At 42.7% G+C, this 21,632-nt stretch overlaps 1 protein-coding gene across 2 annotated transcripts in view; it reads left to right on the top strand.

Annotated features, from left to right (window-relative positions):
- TULP4 (TUB like protein 4) overlaps window positions 1-21,632 on the top strand; it is a 411,660-nt gene that overhangs the window by 176,291 nt on the left and 213,737 nt on the right. For both annotated transcript variants that reach the window (XM_077283286.1, XM_077283285.1), the window contains exon 4: window positions 14,490-14,651. In XM_077283286.1, coding sequence (XP_077139401.1) covers window positions 14,490-14,651 — 162 coding nt within the window. The remainder of the gene's footprint in view (window positions 1-14,489; window positions 14,652-21,632) is intronic.

Here is a 21,632-nt window from a genome sequence, read left to right as displayed (position 1 = left end):
TGCAGCCCCGCGGCCATTTTGGATCCGGGGCCTGCAGGGAGGAGACGCTCGGTACAAGGTGAGCACATCGCCCTGTAACGAGGGTCTCAGGGAAGCCCACAGGGAGCCCCCTCCCTGCGCGATGCTTCCATATGCCCCTGGAACGCTGCGATCATGTTTGATCGCAGTGTGTCGGGGTTAATGTGCCGGGGGTGGTCCGTGACCGCTGCTGGCTTATAGTGCCAGATGTCAGCTGACACCCGGCCGCGCTCCCCCCATGAGCGCAGCCTATCGCTATGACATACTATCCCGTCCCTGGGAATTAAGTCCCAGGTCACCTTGACGGGATAGTACGTCGTATGGGATTAAGACGTTACTCAGTATAACGGCGCCAACCTGACACTTCCTTAGTTTACTGAGCACAATTCTGCTTGACAGGTTCCCTTTAAAACATACAACTCTGCCCTTTGCCTCCCCAAACAAGCCTAGTTTAATATTCTCATCACCTCACTATCCAACAATACTAAACAATTCTTTGACACTTTTATTTCCCTCCTCAGTCTAAGGCTATGTGCACACGCAGGTCGGGTCCTCAGCGGGTTCTCCCGCAGCGGATTTGATAAATCTGCAGGGCAAAACCGCTGTGGTTATCCCTGCAGGTTTATCGCGGTTTGTTTTGCGGTTTCCGCTGCGAGTTTACTCCTATACTATTGATGCTGCATATGCAGCAATATGCAGCATCAATAGTAATGTTAAAAATAATAAAAAAATGGTTTACACTCACCCTCTGACGTCCCGATCTCCTCGGCACTGCACGCGGCGGTCTGGTTCCAAAGATGCTGTGCGAGAAGGACCTTTGTGACGTCACGGTCATGTGACCGCGATGTCACCGCAGGTCCTGCTCGCACAGCAACCCTGCGACCGGACGGCCACGTGCAGCGCTGAGAGGTGAGTATATCATTATTTTTTATTTTAATTCTTTTTTTTTACACAAATATGGTTCCCAGGGCCTGGAGGAGAGTCTCCTCTCCTCCTACCCGGGTACCATCTGCACATGATCCGCTTACTTCCCGCATCGTGGGCACAGCCCCAAGCGGGAAGTAAAGCGGGAAGTAAGCGGATCAATGCATTCCTATGTGTGCAGAATCGCAGCGATTCTGCACAAAAGAAGTGACATACTGCGGAATGTAAACCGCTGCGTTTCTGCGCGGTTTTTCCCGCAGCATGTGCACAGCGGATTGCGGTTTCCATAGGGTTTACATGTAAATGTAAACGCAATGGAAACTGCTGCGGACCCGCAGTATCAAAATCGCTGCGAATCCGCGGTAAAACCTGCAAAGTGTGAACATGGCGTAAAGGTATGTGCACACTATCAGGAATGGTTCGGTATTTGTTAAGGATTTGACGCAGATGAAATCTGCACCAAATCTACATCTGAGGTCACTGCAGGTCACCTTCGTTTTTGATGAGTTTTTACATGGGTTTTTTATGCTTTTTTTCCCACATGCGTTTTTGATTCGTTTTTTCATTGCATGCGTTTTTTTTGTCACTTGAAATAAAGCTAATTGAAAGTTGGCTTCTGGGAAGGAAAAAAAATGTGATTTCCTGTTTGTAGATATATTGGGGGTATGTGCCCAGTCAGTAAACGCTGCGGGTTGGATGCTGCATACAACCGCAGCATCCAACCTGCAGCGGCCAGCTGTTTCAGCATAGTGGATGGGATTTCAAGAAATCCCATGCCCACTATGCGTGTGCCGATGCCCGTAGATCACCTGCAGAGACGGACATACAGCGCGTCTTTCCAGACCACAGCATGTCAATTTATGTAACTGAAACGCTCAGTCTCCACTGCGTAAATTACTCATAGACTTTCATTAGATGTGTTAAAACCGCACGTGTAATCACGTGTAGTAAGTGTGGGAACACAGCTTACTACGCATGTGTACTAATTTAAATAATGGTGAATCTTGTGACACAGCCAGAAGTACATTGCACAGGAAGTAGAGGAAAGCACAGAGAGAGGTTCCCTCCTTTCTTAATAAATAATCATTTAAAAATCATTTAAAAAAAAAAAAGCGTGGGGTCCCCCTATATGTAAAGCAGACTACTGGGACTGGTAATTCAGACTGGTAAGTATCCAATATCTATGAAACTTTACCAGCCTGATAATACCACAGGCCACAGCAGTCTGCTTGCCTTGGATGGTTAGCAAAAATAGTGGGATCCCTTCTAACAAAAATAGGTTGGGGTTCCCCTATTTTTGTTAGCCAGCCAAGGAAAAAGCAGACAGCTGCTGCGTGGTATTCTCAGACTGGCGAGGCCCATGGATTTTGGCTCTCACCAGCCTAAAAATAGCAGCCCGCAGCCGCCCCACAATTGTCACATCCAAAGCGCCAATTGTGGCACTTTACCCGGCTCTTCCCACTTGCCCTATAGCGGTGGCAAGTGTGGTAATATTTGTGGGGTTGATGTCACCTTTGTATTGTTAGGTGATATCAAGCCCACGGCTTAGTAATGGAGAAGCGTCAAAAAAACACCAATCCATTACTAATCCTATAGTTACATGGTAAATAAAGACACAGCCAGAATTATTATTATTATTATTATTTATTATTATAGCGCCATTTTTTCCATGGCGTTTTACATGTGAGGAGGGGTGTACATAATAAAAACAAGTACAATAATCTTGAACAATACAAGTCACAACTGGAACAGGAGGAGAGAGGACCCTGCCTGCGAGGGCTCACAATCTACAAGAATAAAGTATCTTAATTGAAATAAGGACACAGACTTCTTTGATAGACCTTAGTTAAGCCATACTTACTGCATCACCTTTTCCACAGACACCCTCGTCTCCTGGAAGAGAATTAAAATTAAAAAGCAACAGTATTTTTACCTGTCCGCCAAGAAGATATACATACTGTCGAAAGATGAGTCCAGCTCTGCTACATCTGGATGCATTTGGCTGAACAGTGGCATTATGCCACCATTCAGCCTGACATCCAGAACACAGCTGAACTTGACGCTGGTCACCGGAGATAGCTCTGTCCCCGGTGGTCACGTACACTGCAGTTCTCACGATCATTTTGTTTTCTCATTTTGACTCATAGTTGTGGTCTACCTACTTTGTCAATTACAGGCCTTTCTCATCTTTTTAAGTGGGAGAACGTGCACAATTGGTGGCTGACTAAATACTTTTTTCCCCACTGTATGTGTGTGTGTGTGTATATATATATATATATATATATATATATATATATATATATATATATATAATGAAAAAAATCGGAACAGCATCAAATACTACCTTACAAAAATGTGCAAAGCTTCCCAAACCACTGTTCAAAGTGAATATCCAAAAGAATAGAACCAAAACGGAAAGAGAGAGAGGTGAATCCATCTATGGATAGATGGATCCATCTACTGCTCTGCTGGTATAGGTAAACATATTTTCACCTCTCTCTATGCCTAATGTTTGTGCATTATCTAGTATGTGGTCAGTATATTGATATACATAGTGGCATTATCCTATATACCTTTCATTATGCCTTATATCTGAGCATTATTATGTGGTCAGTATGTTGAGTTATATACAGTGACACTATTGTTAACTTCTTCAGGGCTTATTTACTCTTTTTTAGTTTTATATACCTCTTTACTCTATTATATATATCTTGTAGCCCCAGCTTATATGTGACATGCAGCGTTGACCCATGCACTTCCATTTAGCCCACATATATGGAATACTGTTCATTCTAGCACTTAGGCTATTATTTGCTTGAACTATCTATATACTTTATTTCTCTCTACTGGGCTCTATTTATTAGGGAACACTTTATGTTGCATAGGTGTATCTATATATGTATTTCCTCAGCAGACAGTATATTTTGTCTTATGTTTCTCCACTGATTGTCATTTGGACTTTACCAGAATTTTTAATGTATTATTAATAAAATTCATGTTTTTTAATTGGCACAAAGCTTCCGTTTTGGTTCTATTCTTTTGGATATTTGCTTTACTTTGGAAGTGCCTGTGATATAGGCTATTGTTTGGGATACACTGTTCAAAGTGGTTCAAAATATAAAGATGAAAAAAAGGAAAACCGCACCACTCAAATGAAAAAAAGTGGACTTTGATGCCCAAACGGCGTGGCAACGTTTCGGATGTGATATCCTTTCTCAAGCAGTGAATACATAGGAATGGCAGATTTTTATACAAAACACATACAGATCTCATCAATAACATAATTAAAATAAATATAAACTAATATTCAACAGTGTATCTGTGACAAGTGATAAATAAAGTGCATTGTTGCAACATGTGAAAATCCTTTTAGATTTTTTGTTTATATATATAAATCTTCATATGCAATATCCAAAAATATATAAAAATACATTAGATACTTAATCAAACTAATTCATCTCGCCAGGTGTCCCAATCCACGAAACACAATCAAAAGAACAACAAAGCACATTCACACATGTATTTTCTTGCAAACGCCATGTCCACAGCGTTCTTGAGTATCAACTGCGCATGTCAGTGACGAAAATACCCATAACTCATAGCGCTTGCATCCGCGCCTGCGCAGACCACCTTTAAAACACAAGCCGCCATCTTTATTATGGTATCACAATATCTAACGCTCATTACTGCGCATGTTTGCGGTGATAGTATCCAGAGCACACTTTATATATGCCCGCAGTTACACACCGCGGACATAGAGCACTTAATATCATCCCACTTAAGTCACCTCCGTCTATTCCATCCACTGCATTTACAAAGGAGCCACACTATTAAAAAAGCATCATTACTAGACACCTTCAGCTCCTGTGTACAGAAAGGACGGGGAATTCCTATTAGAAAATATATAATATTATAAAGGACATACGGATAATACGCAATAGAGAACCAGGGTCAGGACATAAGCCCAATTAAGTGTAGCCAGGCACAGGACAGTCCCCAATGTATGGCCTGTTGTGGACCTGAGTGACATGGTGGTTTTACGGCCTCTTGTGTCATTTGGGTCCATACATTGGTATGGGTAGCCCCACTTAATTGATGGGGGCTGTCCTGTGCCTGGCTACACTTAATTGGGCTTATGTCCTGACCCTGGTTCTCTATTGCGTATTATCCATATGTCCTTTATAATATTATATATTTTCTAATAGGAATTCCCCGTCCTTTCTGTACACAGGAGTGGTCTTTTTCCACACTTTGGTCGAAACGTTGCTGTACCATGGCTTAATAAATACTTCACTTGGATACTACTACACCCGGCTGGAGCGCTGTTCATCTTTCTTTAGTCTGTTTGGAGTATCCGGGATGGTTCCCTGGACATGGAATGGGCGCCCCATTTTGTGAGTGCTGTCAGCCCTTCTTTTTTACTTTCTACCTCTTGAAGCTCATCAAGAGAATGCCAAGAGTGTGCAAAGCATTCATCAAAGCAAAAGGTGTCTACTTTGAAAAACCTAGACTATAAGACATATTTTCAGTTGTTTCACACTTATTTGTTAAGCATATAATTCCACATGTGTTAATTCATAGTTTTGATGCCTTCAGTGTGAATGTGCAATTTTCATAGTCATGAAAATGTAGAAAAATCTATAAATGAGAAAGTGTGTCCAAACTTTTGGTCTGTACTGTGTGTGTGTGTGTATATATATATATATATATATATATATATATATATATATATATATATATATATATATATATATATATGTATCTCAGAATAAAGTGATGCAAAAAAAATAATAAATACTAAAGCTGCCTTATAAAAAAAAAAAAAAAACCCAAAGCAATTTCTGCCTCCCAAAAATAGAAATAGAAAGCGATCAAAAATGTGATGTATCCAAAAATGTTAGCAATAAAAACATCAACTCGCCCCACAAAAAAGAAACCCTGTCGGAAGATTTCCTAGGATGAGACAGATGGAGGCACCGTGAATTCCATAGGACCAGTGATCTGGCAGTGTCCATCTTTTTAGGCGTGCATAAAAGCACGGTCGACTACAGTTTTGTGCACTTCTGAAAATAAAGACACTGCTGAACAGAGGCCAGACTGAATCAAGAGTAACTCTGCTGCCTCATTATAGTGAATTGATCCCTCGGGGGTTTCATCTGTCAAGTCACTCAGAGATTTAGATGGAAAACCCAAATTAAGTGCTCAAAATCTGAACTCCAATATGGCATGTCTTCCCTTCTGGGCTTTGCATTGTGCCTCAGAAGTAGTTTTTAACCGCATATAGGGTATCTATCTACACAGGAGAAATTGCACAACAAATTTTGGGGTCTCTTTTTTTTCCTGTTACCCTTGTGAAAATGCTAAACTTGGGGCTAAAAAATATTTTTTGTGTGAAAATTTTTTCTCAAGGTTGTAAACATCTGTGAAGCACATGGGGGTTCAAGGTGCTCCCCACACATCTAAATAAGTTCACTGAGGGGTCTAGTTTACAAAATGGTGTCACTTGTGGGGGGTTTCCATTGCTTAGGCACATCAGGAGCTCTCCAAACGCAACATGGCGTCCAATACTTATTCCAGCAAATTTTGCATTCAAAAAGTCAAATGGCACTCCTTCCCTTCCGAGCGCTGCCGTGTGCCTAAACAGTGGTTTTCCCCCACATATGGGGTATCAGCGTGCTTAGGGAAATTGTATAACAAATTCTATGGTCCATTTTCTCCTGTTACTCTTGTAAAAGTAAAAAAAAAATGGGTTTAAAGGAAACTTTTTGTTAAAAAAAAGTTACTTTTTTTTTCCTTCCGCATTCCATTAATTCCTGTGATGCACCAGAAGGGCTAATAAACTTCTTGAATGTGGTTTTGAGCACCTTGAGTGGTGCAGTTTTTAGAATGGTGTCACTTTTGGGTATTTTCACTTTTGAGTATTTTCTATCATATAGACCCCTCATAGTCACTTAAAATGTGAGTGGATCCCTAAAATATATGGTTTTGTAAATTTTGTTGAAAAAATGAGAAATCGCTGGTCAAGTTTTAACCCTTATAACTTCCTAACAAAAAAAATGTGGTTTCAAAAATTGTACTGATGTAAAGTAGACATGTTGGAAATGTTATTTATTAACTATTTTGTGTGGCACAGCTCTCTGATTTATGTTGTGAACTCTGTTTTTGGGCTTCCTCTTGTGGTCACAAGTGGTACTGTGTGAGTGTTGTCTTTGGGCTCCCTCTGGTGGCTCTTTGTGTCATTCTGCAGGTCTGAGGTTGGATCAGCTGTCTCGTTAGCTGGTTCCTATTTAGCTCACCTGGACTATCAGTTGTTGCCTGCTGTCGTTGTATTCAGTGCTATTCTGTTTGCTCCTGTCTACATCCGTTACCAGTCTCTCCAAGAGAAGCTAAGTTCTGTTTGCTTATTCTTGCTCATCTGTGTTCAATATGTTCCTAGAATATTATGAGTTTTGTCCAGCTTGCTAATATGTGATTTCTCTGCTTGCTGGTAGCTCTGGGGTGCTGAGTTGCTCCCCCCACATCGTTAGTTGGTGTGGGGGTTCTCGCATTCTCTGCGTGGATATTTTTGTATAGGGTTTTTTACTGACCGCACAGATCCCTTGCTATTTTCTGCTATCTAGTGTTAGCGGGCCTCATTTGCTGAACCTGTTTCATCTCTGCATTTGTCTTTTCCTCTTAACTCACCGTTATTATTTGTGGGGGGCTGTTCTATTTCTTTGGGGTTATTTCTCTGAGGCAAGTGAGGTCTTTACTTTCTCTTTAGGGGTAGTCAGTTTCTCAGGCCGTGAAGAGACGTCTAGGATTTCAGGAAACGTTCCACGGCTACCTTTAGTGTGTTTGGTTAGGATCAGCTTTGCGGTCAGTCCAGTTACCACATCTCCAGAGCTCATCCTATTGTCTCTTACTTAGCTGGTTAGATTTGTGATCCTAGGCCACTGGGTTCATAACAGTACAGCAGGCCTGAAAAGTGTTTAATGCATCGCAGAAGTGGGATAAGAGAAGTCCTGAGTACAATTTTTTTTTTCCTCTCCCTTTGCTGCAGTCTGTCCAGCTTCTCTCATCCCCTTAATCTCTGGGTGGTTTTGTGTTCAGCTGCAGACATGGATATTCAGAGTCTGACTTCTAGTGTGGATCATCTTGCTGCAAGGGTGCAAAGCATTCAGGATTTTGTTGTTCACAGTCCTATGTCTGAGCCAAAAGTACCTATTCCTGAGTTGTTTTCTGGAGATAGATCTGGGTTTCTGAATTTTAAGAATAATTGTAAATTATTTCTTTCTTTGAGACCTCGTTCCCCTGGTGATTCTGCTCAGCAAGTTAAAATTGTTATCTCCTTGTTACGTGGCGACCCTCAAGATTGGGCTTTCTCCCTGGCGCCAGGAGATCCTGCATTGCTGAATGTGGATGCGTTTTTTCTGGCGCTATGCCAAGAGTGTGCAAAGCAGTCATCAAAGCAAAAGGTGGCTACTTTGAAGAACCTAGAATATAAGACATATTTTCAGTTGTTTCACACTTTTTTGTTAAGTATATAATTCCACTTGTGTTAATTCATAGTTTTGATGCCTTCAGTGTGAATGTACAATTTTCATAATCATGAAAGTCATCTACAAGCTCTGCTTTGTCTGGATGTCAGGCATCCAGAAGTAGCAGAGCCGGACTCATCGTGGGACACTCGTTATTAAATGGACTACGTCGGACACAGGGAGTATACTGTTGGTTTATTATTTTTTATTTTTTTCCAGGAGAACGAGGGCGTTGCAGGAATTGAGCATACAATAAAGATATCAAAACTGTGTGGTGTTTAACTTCATTAAAATACTTTATTGTGCATGTGTGTGTTTTATTAACCCTTTCACAACTATAGGATAAGTAATGGTAGGTATCTTATTGACACCTCTTCAGTACTAAGCTGGCTTAATGTCACCTTACAAAGGTGACATTAACCCCTCATTGCACCATATGCCACCTCTACAGGGCAGTGGGAAGAGAGAAGCTAAGCGCCGGAATTGGCTTACAGATGCGCCATTCCTGGGGCGGCGGAGATTTGCTATTTATAGCCAGGGGAGGCCAATATCAATGGTCCCTTCCTAGGCTATGAAAATCAGCCCGCAGCTGTCTGCATAGCCTTTCTGACTATAAATTATAGGGGACCCCACGTCATTTTTTTGGGGGGTTCCCTTATTTTTATAGCCAGTAAAGGCTAAATATACAGCTGCGGGCTGATATTTATAGCCTGGGAAGCTCCATGGGTATTAACCCCTTCCCAGGCTACAAATATCGGTCCCCCAGTCGCTGGCTTTCCCTCTCTGGCGCATAAAATTGCACGGGAGCCCACGCCATTTTTTTCTTCACATTTTTTAAAAATTAAACAGATATTGCGTTTAAGGCCGGGTTCACACTACCGAGAAACTCACACGAGTCTCTTAATTCAATACCCGGAACTGCCGCCGGCACTCGGGACCGGAGGGTTCACCTGCATAGAAATACATGCAGCCGCACATTCCGGTCCCGAGTACCAGCAGCAGTGCCAGGTATTGAGGTGCGAGACTCGTGCGAGTTTCTTGCAAGTGTGAACCCGGCCTAACGAAGATTTAGAGTGTGCGTGTGTGTCTTTATTTAAGGTCGGGATCACACATGCGAGAAACTTGGACAAGTAAATAAAAAAGAAAAAATAGCAAACCCAAACTGGAGAGCACCCAAGATATCCATATCAATATCACTTAATTAATTTATTTATTAAAGTCCAAAACACACAAAAAACAATAAAAACATTTAAAAGCAATAGAAAACAGACCCCATAAAGAGGTAGACCCCCCTGGACCCAAACCTACAATGTTATTGGTATTACAATATTAAGAATAACTAAGACAATGTATAATAGATAGCAGACCTCATGTAGTGAGCGAGTGCAGGCTACAAATGGAGAAATGCAGTGAATGTAAGCCAGTCTTTAATAATGACAACCATGCTTGACAAAATATTGCATATACCTTCAAAAATAGGCTAACATGACAATAAGGATATATACATAACAATAAATAGTCCTATGATGGTTATAAGGACAAAAGATAGCACATATGACCAGATAAATTATTATTGTCAAGCAAATACCAGATCTTGTGCAATACTAGATAAAGGAATGACCAGCCGGATTCCCCTATGTGGCATATCAACTGCAACTGCACACCCAAAAATAGGACCTATGGCTCACAAAATATTAATCACATGGAAAAATAGCCATAATGAAAAAAATAATATATATAATCATTTAGGCCTGCCCCCCAAAAATAAGAACCAGATTGAGGGACACCGCGGTGTCTTCAGGGGTGATAACATTGTAGGTTTGGGTCCAGGGGGGTCTACCTCTTTATGGGTTTATTTTTGTGTGTTTTGGACTTTAATAAATAAATTAATTAAGTGATATTTGATATGGATATCTTACATTTTTTGACATACCTTGGGTTGATCCCCTCTATTTTCTAATGTATTGTGGTTGGTGCCCTCCACCTTCTGTTTGAAACTTGGACAAGTCTCGCATCTTAACACCCGGCACTGCCGCCATCCCCTGGGAGCAGAGCGTGCGGCTGCATAGAAATACATGCAGCCATACGCTCCGCTCCCGAGTGTCGGTGGCAGTGCCGGGTGTTAAGATGCAAGACTCGTCTGAGTTTCTCACATGTGTGATCCCGGCCTAACTCTTTATTAATATTTTATTATGTTTATTACTAAACATCGGGCTTGGTATTATCTATCTATCTCTCTATTATCCATCTATCATTATATCTATCTAGCTATCTATAAATTCAAAAAAGAAGGCAGCACTCCATTTTTCTTTACAAATGTGCAGGATTTTAATCAGACCCACATGTCTGTGCGACGTTTCAGCTCTGAATGAGCCTTTCTCAAGCCTTGGCATGTGGGTCTGATTAAAATCCTGCACATTTGTAAAGAAAAATGGAGTGCTGCCTTCTTTTTTGAATTTATGGACTTTGGATAACCAGTGGACAGGTTGCCTGGAGGCCTTGCACCCAGAGATAAGTAAAAAGTGTTGTGCTGTTCCTTTTTTGTGAATATATCTAGCTATCTATAGATATATCTATCGGTAGATGATAGATAGATATTAGATAAATAGATACGATAGCTAGATACCATAGATACGATAGATAGATCTATCTATCGTATCTATCTATTATCTATCTATAGATGTATCTATCTGTGTGTCTAAACATTATTCTTCAATAGAGTATGCAAATGAAGAGGTTGGACAAGAAATGACATCACAATTCTTTTTTTTTGTATATCTTTATTTAGCTTACAAAAACACTTACAAATCCACATGAAAAACGCATCAAAAACACAGGTGACCTGCCAGTGACCTCAAAAGCAGATTTGGTGCAGAATTTACCTGCGTCAAATCCTGAGCAAATCCTGATGCAATCCTGACCGTGGTAACATACCCTAAGATTATAAGGACACGTGCACACTTTGAGTATTTCGTGAGTTTTTCACATCATTATTTGTAAGCCAAAACCAGGACTGGAACAGTCAGAGGAAAAGTATAACAGAAACACATCCAACATATCTACATTTTTTCCCCAGCCCTTCTTTTGGCTTTCAAATACTGAGGTAAAATAGTCAGTGTGTGCATGTGTCCTAACGTGACACATCTGCAATTTCCTGTCAGTGCTTCAGCTCCCATCTCACAGGCAGGCGGGGTTGCAATATTGTTAAAATACAGAGGACCTCCAGCAAATGTGCTTGCAAGGAGGCAAAGTTCAGTTTCAATTCTAGTATGATTGTTTCAGACTCGTAATGCCCCCTTTTATTAAAATAAGTCCTAGAGACGGATTCTCAGGGAGATCAGTGTCTGGCCCATAGCCTTTAAGAGGTCATTTGCATACAAGAAAAAAAATGGATAGCTCTGGAATAAAACATCGGATCGCAGATATCAAGGACTCCTTCTTTTCCTGTGACCCTACATGCCCTTATAGATGGCTTAGTTTGAAATCCTCCGATCATTGGACTTTGTGCTAGAATTACCCTTGTTTGATGCACTTTTCTTTCTCTTTACTAATTTATAACAGACTAGATGGAGGCCCAATGCTATCGCATCGGGAGGGCGGTAATGTCACGATGGGGGCAGGCTTTGCAGCATTGAGAATCTCTCCCCCCCATGTGCTCACCCACCTATCCACTCTCTCTTTCCCCATATTCTGACTTCTCCTGTCTGTGCTCTCTTCTTTGACCTGTCTACCCCAGTAGCGTGGCTACCGGAGGGGGCAGGCGCCCCATGCTGTGAGGGGGACCACTCGGAGGTACACTACTGTAACTGTACAGATACATTCTGCGGCAGAGCAGGGAGAATCAATCTCCCTGCTCTGCCGCTATGGGGCCCCTGAGCAGGCGGGGGGGCCCGGTGCCTGCAGTGGGCCTCCCGCCCATCATCGCATTGTGAGCTGTATCGGCAACTAGCCGATACAACTCACCAGATTGATGAGGGAAGAAGCGCTGCGCTCCTTACCCCATCATCCCATCAGCGTCTGACGTCACTCACAGACGCCGACACTGACAGCGGGCGCGGTGACGTCACCCGGCGCCCGCTGTCAGGACAGGAGCAGGGAGCACCGCTGGAGCGAGGAGGAAGAAAGGTGAGTATTTATTTTGTTTTATTTTTATGGGGGCTGCCTTATACACTACAGGATCTGCCTATGGGGGGAGAGTGCTGCCTTTTTAAACTACAGGTTCTGCCTATGGGGGGAGTGCTGCCTTATACATTACAGGATCTTCCTATGGGGGGAGTACTGCCTTATACTACAGGATCTGCCTATGGGGGGGAGTGCTGCCTTTTTACACTACAGGATCTGCCTATGGGGGGAGTGCTGCCTTATACACTACAGGATCTGCCTATGGGGGAGTGCTGCCTCATACACTACAGGATCTGCCTATGGGGGGGGGTGCTGCCTTATTACACTACAGGATCTGCCTATGGGGGGAGTGCTACCTTATACACTACAGGATCTGCCTATGGGGGGGTGCTGCCTTATACACTACAAGATCTGCCTATGGGAGGGAGTGCTGCCTTTTTACACTGCAGGATCTGCCTATGGGGGGGTGCTGCCTTGTATACTACAGGATCTGCCTATGGGGGAAGTGCTGCCTTATACACTACAGCAGTGTTCCCCAACTCTGGTCCTCAAGAACCACCAACAGGTCATGTTTTCAGTATTTCCTTAGTATTGCACAGGTGATAATTGCATCACCTGTGCAATACTAAGGAAATCCTGAAAACATGACCTGTTGGTGGCTCTTGAGGACTGGAGTTGGGGAACACTGCACTACAGGATCTGCCTATGGGGGGGATACATTTTGTGAGGTAAAATATTGTTTAAAAACAGTCAGTGAAATATTTTACCTGACAAAATGAATCCTCTGTGATCCCCTGCTGTATTGTCATTATTGTCTTTTGCTTTCTTCCCTGCCCAGGAGATGTGGTATGCTCCGTACACAGTCAGACACGGACAATTTTTAAAATGAACTTTCGTTCTTGGGAAAACCCCTTTAATGTGACCAACTTCCTCTGCCTGTAGACACGTCGCTTATCTGCTGCCGGGATCAGCCGAATGATTCACGGCGCCTGCTCGGAATTCGCGCAGGCGCAGTAAATCAGACCGCCGCCATCTTTGTGTAGACAGATAGCGGCGGTCACATTAAAACTGCGCATGCGCTCCTCCTGTACATGGATGGCGGCGGTCAGTGAATCATTCGTCTGATCCCGGTGGCTTGTTCGCGACGTGTTCTGCTGGTGGTACTCCACAAGAGGCTGCGTACGGCATATACCGTGTGTGTGTGTGGTGCGTACGGCGTATACAGTGTGTGTCTGGTGCGACGGTGTTCCGCTGCTGGTACCTCGCAAGAGGCTGGTACCACAAACAGTTTCCGTATTGAGACACCCATCACTTGAGTGTCCCAATATGGCTGTCGGTGAACTTCCGCCGCTTGAAATTCTGGGATCTGGACAGAAGAGGATGTGAAGACATTACAAGGTAAGTATATATTAAGGTGACATCTTAAAAATAAGATTCTGGAATCCGTTTTCATCTTGTGAGCACATATTTATTGCAATATTCTTAAAGAGATTGTCCACTACTTTATAATTGATGACCTATCCTTACGATAGGTCATCAATATCTGATCTGTCGGGGTCTGACACTTGGCACCCCCAAGTTGGTCTCTGCGGTGGTGGTCGCCGGTTGGAACTGCTCAATTGCGGAGCTGCTCTGTCTTCTGACAGTGGCTGCGGCAGGTACTGCACATCCGCCTCCTACTCAAATCAATAGGAGGAGGATGGGCAGTACGCTGTCGCGGCCACTGTCGGCTCCACAATTGAACAGTTCCCACCAGCTGCCAACACCGAGAACAGTTAATCAACGGGGGGTGCTGGGTGTCAGAAAATTACTGATCAGACATTGATGACCTATCGTAAGGATAGTGGACAGCGTCTTTAGTATTGGAGAAAAACTAATCATGTTTGTTTCTTTTATCCTTAATAGGTTAGTGACTTTACTTGGAGTCATGATGGCACACAAGCATTAATATCATACCGAGATGGATTTGTACTTGTGGGATCAGTGAGTGGTCAACGACATTGGTCATCAGAGATAAACTTGGAAAGTCAAATCACCTGTGGTATTTGGACACCAGATGACCAGCAGGTATCATGAAATTATAAAACTGTATTCATATTTACATTTCTGAAAGGATGCACAATATTAAGCCCCATAAAGTCATTTTGTAGGTTAACCCCTTTATGACCTCAACTTTTTTCAGTTTTCGCTCTTCTTCCCAGAGCTTTAACTTTTTAGTTTTCCATCAATATGGCCATGTGAGGGCTTTTTTTTGCGGGATGAGTTGTACTTTTGAATGACACCATTGGTCATGTACTCGAAAATGGGAAAAAAAATTCCAAGTGCGGTGAAATTGCAAAAAAAGTGCTATCTCACTTGTTTTTTGTTTGGCTTTTTTGCTAGGTTCACTAAATGCTAAAACTGACCTGCCATTATGATTCTCCAGGTCATTACGAGTTCATAGACACCAAACATGTCTGTTATTTTTTATCTAAGTGGTGAAAAAAAATTCCAAAGTTTGCTAAAAAAAAATAAAAAATTGCACCATTTTCCAATACCCGTAGCGTCTCCATTTTTTGTGATCTGCGGTTGCCTGGGGGCTTATTTTTTGCGCGCCGAGCTGATGTTTTTAACCCCTTCATGACCTTGGGATTTTCCATTTTTCAGTGTTTGTTTTTCGCTCCCCTCCTTCCCAGAGCCATAACTTTTTATTTTTCTGTCAATTTGGCCATGTGAGGGCTTATTTTTTGCGGGACGAGTTGTACTTTTGAACGACATCATTGTTTTTACCATGTCGTGTACTAGAAAATGGGAAAAAAAATCCAAGTGCGGTGAAATTGCAAAAAAAGTGCAGTCCCACACTTGTTTTTTGTTTGGCTTTTTTGCTAGGTTCACTAAATGCTAAAACTAACCTGCCATTATGATTCTCCAGGTCAGTACGAGTTCATAGACACCTAACATGACTCCAATTTTCATGATCTGGGGTCGGTTGAGGGCTTATTTTTTGCGTGCCGAGCTGGCGTTTTTAATGATAGCATTTCGGTGCAGATACTTTCTTTTGATCCCCCTTTATTGCATTTTAATGCAATGTCGCGGCGACCAAAAAAACATTTCGAATTTTTTTCTCGTTACGCCGTTTAGCAATCAGGTTAATGCTTTTTTTTATTGATAGATCGGGCGATTCTGAACGCGGCGATACCAAATATGTGTAGGTTTGATTATTTTTTTATTGATTTATTTTGAATGGGGCGAAAGCGGGGGTGATTTAAACTTTTATATATTTTTTTTATTTTTTTCACATTTTTTTAAACTTTTTTTCTTACTTTTGCCATGCTTCAATAGCCTCCATGGGAGGCTAGAAGCTGGCACAACACGATCGGCTCTGCTACATAGCAGCGATCTGATGTTCGCTGCTATGTAGCAGAAATGCAGGTGTGCTGTGAGCGCCGACCACAGGGTGGCGCTCACAGCTGCCGGGGATCAGTAACCATAGAGGTCTCAAGGACCATTTTTTTTTGTATAGGAATTTTTTTGTTAGGAATTTTTCAAAACCATTTTTTTGGGACCATATCACATTTGAAGTGACTTTGGGAGCCTAAATGTCAGAAAATACCCAAAAGTTACACCATTTTTAGAACTGCACCCTTCAAACTACTCAAAACAAAATTCAAGAAGTTTATTAACCCTTAAGGTGCTTCGCAGGAATTAATGCAACGTGGAAGGAAAAAGTTTACATTCTACTGTTTTGTTTTTTTTCACAAAAAATGTTAATTTAGCCCCAATTTTTTTTTACAGAAGAAATTTTACTTAAAAATTTGTTGTGTAATTTCTCCTGAGTATGCCGATACCCTATCTGTTGGGGAAAACTACTGTTTGGTTGCATGGTAGAGCTTAGAAAGGAAGGAGCACCATTTGACCTTTTGAACTGAAAAATGGCTGAAATTGAGAGTGGACGCCATGTCGCATTTGGAGAGCCCTTAATGTGCCTAAACGGTGAAACCCCCCTGCATGTGACCCCATTTTGAAAAATACATCCCTCAAGGAATGTATCTAGTTGTGTGAGTTACAGAAGTTTATAACGTAGGGCCGTGAAAATAAAAAAAAATTCTCACAAAAATTGTATTTTAGCTCCAATTTTTTTATTTTCACAAGGGTAACAGGTGAAAATGCACCGTACAATTTTTGTGCAATTCCTTCTGAGTACGCCAATGCCCCATATGTGGTCGACAACTGCTTTTGAGGCACAGCGCAAAGCTCAGAAGGAAAGAATCGCCTTATTGGAGTTCAGATTTTGCTGGGTTTGAGGGTGCCATGTTTACATTGGCAGTGCCAGAACAGCAGAAACTCCCCATAAGTGACATTATTTTACAAGCTACACCTCTTAATGAATGAATGAATTTATCTACGGGTGCAGAGATCATATTAACACCATGGGTGTGTCACACAACCTTACACCATTGGGCAGTGAAGAGAATATGCTTACATTTTTGCGACAGAAATTTTGTTTTAGCCCCAAATTTTACATTTTCACAGGGGGAAACTGGCAAAGATGTTACCAAAATTTGTCACACAATTTCTGCTGAACATGACAATACCTCATATGTGGCTTTACAGTACTGCTTGGCCATATGGCGAGATTCGGGAGGGAGAGTGCGCTATTCGCCTCCTGGTGCTCAGATTTTCCTATTATACAGTATTTTGTGGACTCCGTATACAGAGCGCCTAAGTCCTAGAAGAGCAGTATATCCCCCTCAAGTGACCCCATTTTGGAAATTACACCCCTGCCAAATATGGGGACACTAAATGTGGTTTAGGCAAACTGTGAGGCTCAGAAGGGAGGGGACATTTAGATTTGGGAGTACAGAATTTGCTGGATCTCTTTTGGGCAGTGGGGAGTTCATAGCTTTTTTCCAAAGCCTCTGTACCATCAGTAACTTGGAAGACCCCTATATTTCAGATGACAAACATGAGTGGAAACTTGCTTTTTTTGTGGATTGGGTTGAAGCTTTTGTTGGGAACATTTTATTGAACATTTTGGATCATGTTTATCCTGCGCTCTACTCTGAATACTTATATCGGGGTTTCCATCTAAATCTCCGTATGACATGATTCAGATGAAACCCTCAAAGGATACATTCACTAGAATGAGGCAGCCCAGTTACTCTGGACTCAGTCTGGCCTTTGTTCAGCGGATCACAGGTCAGAAGACGTCCAGCTACAGCCTACCAGGCCAGCTACAGCCTACCAGGCCAGCCGCCAGTCAATCAGGCCAGCCACAGCCTACCAGGCCAGCCAACCAGGCCAGCCACAGCCTACCAGGCCAGTCGCCCGCCAACCAGGCCAGCCAACCAGGCCAACCACAGGCTACCAGGCCAGCCACAGCCTACCAGGCCAGCCACCAGCCAACCAATGTCTTCTTCTGGGAGCCCTCCCTTGCATCATCAGCGATGTGAGGTAAATACATAAATATATATATTTTTTCTTTTTGGTGATGTTAACGTAATATATATAGATTATTAATAAATAATTGTTGTTTAACAGGAAACTGCATTATCAGAGGTGCTTCCAGAAGGAGACGGACGGGGTGGAGAAATACCCGGAGCGGGCTTGCGTTTAGTAAGTTTCTTAGATGTATCGCAGAAACAGATCATCACAGACCTCACAGTATACACAACACATAAAAAACATCAGCACAGACATCACAGTAGACACAACACATAAAACAGATCATCACAGACATCACAGTACACACAACACATAAGCCTATATCCAAACACATAATATTGTTGGTTTTTTTTTTTTTTTTTGGGGGGGGGGGGGGTTTTAGTCTTCCGATTCTGGGTCTCGACGTAGAGGTCCTCAAAGCACCTCCCAGGGTTGTCAGCGTGAGCGTCGGGGCGATCGCCACAAAGTAAGTACCTTTTTTATTTAGATTTTTTTTTATTTTTCAACTTCATGTTGATGATTTGTGTCTGTTTTTGGGTTTTTTTTGTCTTTATCAGGCTACACAGCGTGCTCCGGACTCTGACGGTGAGGAGGCAAGTTTAGATATCGACCTCCTCATCGATCTAGTCCGAGAGTGGGAGCAGCTGTGGAACATGGGGGATCGCCACCACGCTGATCAAGGTGTGACCCGACGGCTCTGGGAGGAAGTATGTCACGAAGTAGTGGACAATTGGGAGGACCTTGAGGGTCGGGCCCAGAATCAAGCCCAGTTCAGTAACTTATGTTGCTGGATGTAGTGTGTTGAAAACTAACTAATTTGTGATTTCACTTCACAGGGGGGCAGAGTTATGAAGCGGTGGCTGTCACTCAGGGATCGCTTCAAGAAGGAGTTCAACAAAGAGATGCAGGCCCCTTGTGGATCGGGAGGATGCAGGAGCAAGTATAAGTCTAAAGCCCTGTCGTTCCTCCGGTCAACGATGGTGAGCAGAAGGTAAATATTCCCCACCCCATTTACTAAGTAAAAATGTTTACATGTGTAACCTTTTTTTTTGGTTTCAGCCAGGGCCAAGCAATAACAATATATTAATTACTCTTTTTTTCTTTTTTCTACAGCACCGTCTGCAGCACTCCGGAACCTGCAGAGTTGAACCCTTCTGGAGCGATCCTTCCGGAGTCCTCCACCGGGGACCACTTCGACAGACTAGACCCATCTGCACCTTCCATGCCTTCCCTCACATCTGGTCTCTCTGTCCCATCCACCTGCGCTGGAGCATCGTGGCAGACTTCGTTACATGAAGCTGCTGGTGAGGATGTAGCTTTTCCTTTATCCCACCCCTCTGACACTGCTGCCACCATTAGAACACCTTTAGGTTCTGGGCGGCAGGGCTGGGGGGGGGTCAGGAAAAGAGCTATGCACCCGAGTTCTTGCATCTAAATGCATCCTTCCAGAACTCATCCAGACCGTTGTCAGAAAATCACTGCTGGATTCAACCTACTGAACAGCAGTTTGCTTGAGTTGAGCACACGTCTGGATAGGATGCATTGAGATGGAAGTAAATCGCCAAATCACTCATTTTTCCATGTATCAGTCGAGTGCATAGCAAGCTATCTCCTGACCAGCAAATGCATGTAATGCAAGCCTGCCAGTTAGTGCTAGCGCAGGTTAGCTCCCAAGCACCTCCATCCGCCCCTGTAGTTTCTCCCGCACCTGTTCCCCCTCCAGCCACTGTCCCTCCTCCCCCTCCTATACAATACCATCTTCCTGCCCCGAATCAGCTTCCTGCCCCGTACCAGCTTCCTGCCCTGTACCAGCATCCTGCCTCATACTAGTTCCCAACATCATCTGTGCCTCCACTCCCTGCCCATCCTGTACTCCCTGCCCACTACCAACAGTCTCCTTCCACACGCGTCATGCCCCAAACACAACCCTCTTCTCCACCCACCACCTCTTCTGCCTCCCAATCCCTCCACCCTTTAAAGTTTACAAAATCCCATCCCTAATCCCGTTTTTTATTTCTCCCATTCTCTTTCTTTCTCTACCCCATCACCTTCTGTTTTACCTTCTGATCCGTCACCACCACAATTCTCTCTCCACACTCCCACTGTCGAAGTGGTCCGATCTGTCATCCCCTCCAGTACTATCTCCACCCCACACTACATGAATTGATAAATGTTTATATAAAAGGTTTTATAAAATTTATAAAAAATAAATTTATTTTTTGTTTAAAAAGTTTTGTCTTTCATTTATTTAATTATAAGGTACAACACTTTGGGTAAACTTTGGGTAAAACCCAACCAGGTACAATACTTTGGGTAAAAACAGGTACAATACTTTAAGTAAACTATGAGTAAAACCCAACCAGGTACAATACTTTGGGTAAAAACAGGTACAGTACTTTGGGTAAACTATGAGTAAAACCCAACCAGGTACAATACTTTGGGTAAAAACAGGGTAAAAACTTTGAGTAAACCAAGTACTATACTTAGGGTAAAACTAGGTCCAATACTTTGGGTAAAACAAGGTCCAATACTTTGGGTTACAAGGTGCAAGGTCCAAGACAGCTTTCAAACTATCTCATCCTGCCAGTCTACTCTTCCTTGAGGTGAAATAAAGTATTCTGCTAATTTTTCCCTCATTCTGGAAACTGACACAGAACTTCTAAAAGTAATGCTATGATAATCATTCAGGGTGGTTTCATCAATGTTGTCATCCATGGTAATATGTTCCTTGCATATTGTGAAATTTTGCAATACCACACAAGCTTTCACCACCTCATCCACAGTGTCAGTCTTCAGGTTGATAGCGGTCAACAGAACACGCCATTTGGATGTTAGAATGCCAAAAGCGCACTCCATTCTTCTCGCTCGTGTTAGGCGGTAATTAAAAACTTTTAGGTGGCATCAATCTACTACTTGAGTATGGCTTCAGCTGGTGTTCCGAGAGATGGAACGCTTCATCTCCAACACATACAAATGGCATTGGTGGCCTAGAGGTTTCAGGCAGCGGTCTTGGTGGTGGAAATTGGAAGGTGTTTCCATATAGATGACGCCCCATTGCAGATACTTTAAAAACTTGCGAGTCATTGGAGTGGCCATTGGCCCCAATATCGGCAGCTATAAACTTGTATTCTGCATCTGCAATGGCCATGAGCACAATGGAGAAATATTTCTTGTAGTTGAAATATTCTGAGCGAGATGCAGCAGGTTTGACGATGCGGATATGTTTCCTGTCCACTGCACCCAAGCAATTGGGAAACTGACACATTTTTTGTAATTTTTCTGCAATATCCAGCCAAATCTCCGTTGTGTGATGTGGGATAAATTCTTGATGCAAACAGTCCCTCAATACTAGCGATCTCGCTAAGTGAGACGGGGCCTTAAGGCTATGCAGTTTTCGAAGATTCAAAATCAATCTCCTTTTGTTGTATTCTTTTGCCTTTTGCATTAGTCATCTAATATTACCCATTACATCTCTTGTTCCTCTGCCTTTTCTGAATCCTGCTTGCTACTCTGGCAGCTCTTTGTCAAAGTAAAGCTGTAGACTTCTTTGTAAGATCTTCATTAGTTTTTTGCTGGCATGAGGTATGAGAACAGTAGTAAGATGGTTTCCAAAGTCTGTAGCAT

Source organism: Ranitomeya variabilis, chromosome 2, assembly GCF_051348905.1.
Source record: "Ranitomeya variabilis isolate aRanVar5 chromosome 2, aRanVar5.hap1, whole genome shotgun sequence".
Lineage (NCBI taxonomy): Eukaryota > Metazoa > Chordata > Amphibia > Anura > Dendrobatidae > Ranitomeya > Ranitomeya variabilis.
Note: the sequence above shows the minus strand (reverse complement) of the source record. Positions and strands in the feature narration are given on the sequence as shown.